This window comes from Myotis davidii, unplaced genomic scaffold (assembly GCF_000327345.1).
Source record: "Myotis davidii unplaced genomic scaffold, ASM32734v1 scaffold1104, whole genome shotgun sequence".
In the NCBI taxonomy this organism is placed as follows: Eukaryota; Metazoa; Chordata; class Mammalia; order Chiroptera; family Vespertilionidae; genus Myotis; species Myotis davidii.
In genome coordinates this window covers 205,936-210,479 of record NW_006294679.1, presented here as the reverse complement: position 1 = coordinate 210,479, position 4,544 = coordinate 205,936, and the positions used below count along the sequence as shown (strand labels likewise).

The 4,544-nt window shown below is 37.5% G+C and overlaps 1 protein-coding gene across 1 annotated transcript in view; it reads left to right on the top strand.

Moving 5' to 3' along the window:
- RIPK2 (receptor interacting serine/threonine kinase 2) overlaps window positions 1–4,544 on the top strand; it is a 46,833-nt gene that overhangs the window by 12,019 nt on the left and 30,270 nt on the right. Inside the window, exons 3-4 of the mRNA XM_015567397.1 lie at window positions 567–720; window positions 3,174–3,329. Coding sequence (XP_015422883.1) covers window positions 567–720; window positions 3,174–3,329 — 310 coding nt within the window. The remainder of the gene's footprint in view (window positions 1–566; window positions 721–3,173; window positions 3,330–4,544) is intronic.

Genomic DNA, 4,544 nt, shown 5'->3' with positions numbered 1-4,544 from the left:
TGTTAGAAACACTCACCTACTCTCAGTGTTTCTCTTCCTGGGTCCCAGAGGATAATTCCTCAGGAGCATTGGCCCTCATGCAGCTATACCTCGTTATTTAAATCTACATTGAGATGTCTCAATAGTCAGGATATTTGGGGAAATTTTACATGGTATGCAACTATAAATTTAATATAATTGAATCAGATCTGATTGTTTTAATACAACATAAATTTAATAGTTTAATTAGTTCACACACCAATCGTTCGAATACTATAGACTTTATAAACTTACCCAGAGTGTTCTTTCCTTTTCCTAGAAAAGTATCATAATGATAGCCTAGGCGTAACACTTTTTTCTGTCAGTGGCTTATAGAAGTTATTTTGGTCTGTAAACAAAACGATAGACTATACAGGGTAGGTGTTTTCCCTACTTTAAATGTGATGAAACTAAAGGACAGAGAGTTGCATAATTTACAAGAAGTCAAAAGCTGATTACTGAAAAAGTCCGGGCTAACTTAATATCATGGGCATGATAATTGTGTATTTTCCATTACTTTAAAATAATTATGCTTTTTTTTTCTTTAGTGAAAGAAATGATGTCTTAAGAGAAGCTGAAATTTTACACAAAGCTAGATTTAGTTACATTCTTCCAATTTTGGGAATTTGCAATGAGCCTGAATTTTTGGGAATAGTTACTGAATACATGCCAAATGGATCATTAAATGAACTCCTACATAGGGTAAGTGTTGTACATTTTCAGTGGCTGTAATTCTATTAATGAAGCTATAAAGTGCTTTGGTTATTTGGGGATATAGATTAATCACAATAAGAATAATGAGAAACAACGTGGTGCTAAAGTTTCACCACCTATGGCTTCTTTTGTGTTGTTAAGAATAATGTGAAGTCAGGCCTTGTCTGCTAAGGAATGGAGGTTCTTTTGCTTAGGTTACTGCGTTCTACACTGAGTTCCACTCTCCACGTGTATAATCAGGTAGGCATAAGAGAGAGAGAAGGTAAAGGGCACACTGCATGGTCCACTGTCCGCGGGCCGGATTTTATATTATGTTAAAGACAATTTAGGATTCAAACTAAATGTCAATAGTACCAGTTCATAAAATCCTGAATTACTAGGCCAAATAAATCTATCTCTGAGTGCCAGATGCATTGTCTTTTCCATGATTGACAGTGGTGTGAGCTATTTACTTTTTTTCTCAAGGTACCAGTTACTCTGGCTTTGATTGTGAATCCCATCAGTAAACAAATTTGGGGATCCTCATTCTCAAAATATGTGTATGCATCTATGGCTGTTTGCTTGAGTTGGTATGATCTCCAACCTGCAGTTTCTCTTAATAAATCTTTTTAAAACGCTCAGTCTAGCCCTAGCAGTGGATAGAGCATCAGCCTGGGGACTGAAAGGTCCGGGTTCCATTGCAGTCAAGGGAACATGCCCGAGTTGTGTGCTCGGTCCCCAGTAGGGGGCGTGCAGGAGGCAGCTGATCAATGATCCTCTCTCATCATTGATGTTTCTATCTCTCTCTCCCTCTTCTCTCCTCTCTGAAATCAGTAAAAATATATTAAAAAACAACAACAGTCTATTTAGCGAGGTTGGTTTAGTTAAAACTTGGTAATATAAGGTGTAAAATCCTAAATCCCTATCCATCAGTGTTCTGGTGGGAGAAAGGGGGCTGCTGGCAGCGCAACCTCTGGGGGAGGGACTTCCTCTTTGCCTGGGACACATCACGTTTTGTATACTGATGGGGTGGGTACGTATGAGGTGTGTGCAACTACCACCGCAGCCAAGATGGAAGTATTAATCCAGCACAATTTCTTTTTGAGAAATCAGTAGGAATTCTAATGTTTACTTCCCACACCCAGCACCCAGTAGATATTCTGGCAGCCAGGTCTGAGCCTCTAGATTCAGAATCCTAGAGCCTCCACAGGCAACTGCTAATTCCTGGAAGGAGCCGTGACCACAGAAGTTCCCATTTCACACATGTGCAGAGAGGACTTCTTCATCCTTTCACCTACATAATTTTTAGCAAGTTACCTTTTTATGGAGTAAAAGATTCAGTCACTGAGTGGACGGGGCTCTGTGTATTCAGAGGAACTAATGTGTGACATGAGTATTTGTGTTTCTTTTGGTTTCCTGTATCGCATTATTAGGGTGGGTTTGTCTTGAAGCACCCTTCCCCACCCTCATGAACGATTGCTGAAATAAGTCAAAATACAGTGTAAGTACAAAAGTTTGACCCACTTTCATGCCAGGTGATCATTGAACTATAAGCTGATCCATTTGCAGAAAAAAAAATCTCAAGAACAGTTTGGAGCTTTCAGTAGAAGCATACTGCTTCTTGAAATGTAGAAAAATATGCCCAGTGTCATGGTGCCTGATGAGTCACTGCAGAATCTTCCCCAAGTATCTAATTTTTCTGAGTATACTCATTTTCCTGAGGTTCCACATTAATTTTTATGTTTGGAATTTATTTAAGGAAAGTTCAAATGGATATCACTTGTAAGTACCAAGAAGTATAAAACATTGCTTTAAGTGTCTGTATTACATATGCTTTATAAATAAGGATAAACATTGTCTCCTTAAAAACAGAATTCAAGGCTATTTTTTCAAGTTGAAATGCAAATAAATTAATTATATGAAGAAAAGTATGAGATATTAATGCTTAGTTAATAAATATAATATGGTCATACTTTTTAATGGGTATAATGATTAGTTTTATATTAATCAGAAAATTAAAACATTAATTTGAATAAATGGTTTGGTATGTACTAGAAACAGTTATGTGTGTGTGTGCTCATGTGTGTGCACAGTCTACTTGCTATAAGACATAAAATGGGGAGATGGGTGTGGGTATGTGTGTACCTGTGTGAGTGTTACATAAATTAAAAAGTAATTGAAACTGTGTCAACTGAAAAAAGAAGAGCCAATATCATGTAGTCACATTACCAATATAGACTAAAAGGGAATAAATATCAACACTATAAAGTTATTTTCTCTAAAAAGTAAGGGAAATAGGATACAGGGATGTTGATGTCAAATTTGTTACTATGTTTAAAAAATGAGCATATGTTTTGACCTTAGTTTATGCTGTATTTCTCATGGAATATTTAATTCCTAAGTGTGAATGTATGGGAATTTGGCCACTGATTTTGGTTTTGTGTCTTCTTGCATATATGAAGAAAACGGAATATCCGGAAGTCGCCTGGCCGCTGAGATTCCGCATCCTGCATGAAATCGCACTGGGCGTGAACTACCTACATAATATGAACCCTCCTCTACTGCATCATGACCTGAAGACGCAGAATATCTTACTGGATAATGAATTTCATGTTAAGGTCATTACTTTTTTAAAAAGTTATGTGTATCTTTGTGATTAGTAGCTTTGAAAAGACATTAGTTATTTTTTCACCTGGCCAAATGAATCTCTCCCTTTTCCATGGCCCTATTACAGTACAGAGATAGACCTATTACAGCACAAAATATGACAAAAATTACATTCTTGATTGAAATTGTGGAGCATACCTTTTTTAAATTTAATTTTGAAATTGTTATAAGTTCATACAAAGTTGCCAAGATAATACAGAGAGGTCCCATGTGTCCTTCACTCAGTTTCTGCCAGTGGTTGCATCACACATAATGATAGTACAATTTCAAGAGCAAGAATTTGGCATTGGTACGATGGACACATGTAGTTCTGTGTCACTTGGTCACCTGTGTACAGTGTCCCATGCTACAGAGAACACTCGTGCTGCTCCTTCCAGCCACACCCTCCCTGCTCTGCACAGTCCCCGGGCCCTGGAAACCACCATCAGTGTTCCATCTCTCATTTCGTCATTTGGAGGATGCTTTATAAATAGATTCACACAGTGTGGGATGTATTGAGATTGGCTTTGTTTACTTAGCATAATGCCTTTGAGATCCATCCAAGTTGTTACTTGCGTCAGTAATTGTTCTTTGTTTACTGCTGAATAGTAACCCACAGTATGGGAATACCCCCTTGTTTATTCACCAATTGAGAGACATAGGTCATTCCAGTCTTTAGCAATTACTAGAAAGTTCCCACGAACAATCCTGTGCAACTTTTTGAATGAACATTAGTTTTCATTCCTCTAGGATTGATGCCCAACTGCTTGGTCACATGGTAAGAGTACATTTAGCTTAAGAACTATTTTACCCAACTACTTTCTGTCCAAAGTGGTTGCACCATTTTCTATTCCACCAGCAATGCATCCTAAGACCCAGCTTTCCACATCCTCACCAGCATTCGGTGTTACCACCGCTTTTCTGATAAACGTATTGTAATAGCTCTTTGTGGTCTTAATTTGCGTCTTCTTAATAGCTAATGGTGAACACCCTCTCATGTGCTATGTGTCATCTATGTACTTTTTCAGGGAAATGTCTATGTCTGAAGCCATTTTCTAATGGGATTTTTGAGGTTTTCTTTACTGTCAGTTTTGAGAGTTATAGCTGTTTTCTTTTCTTTCTTTTTTTAGTATATTTTTTATTGATTAAGATATTACATATGTGTCCTTATCCCCATGTTACCGCCT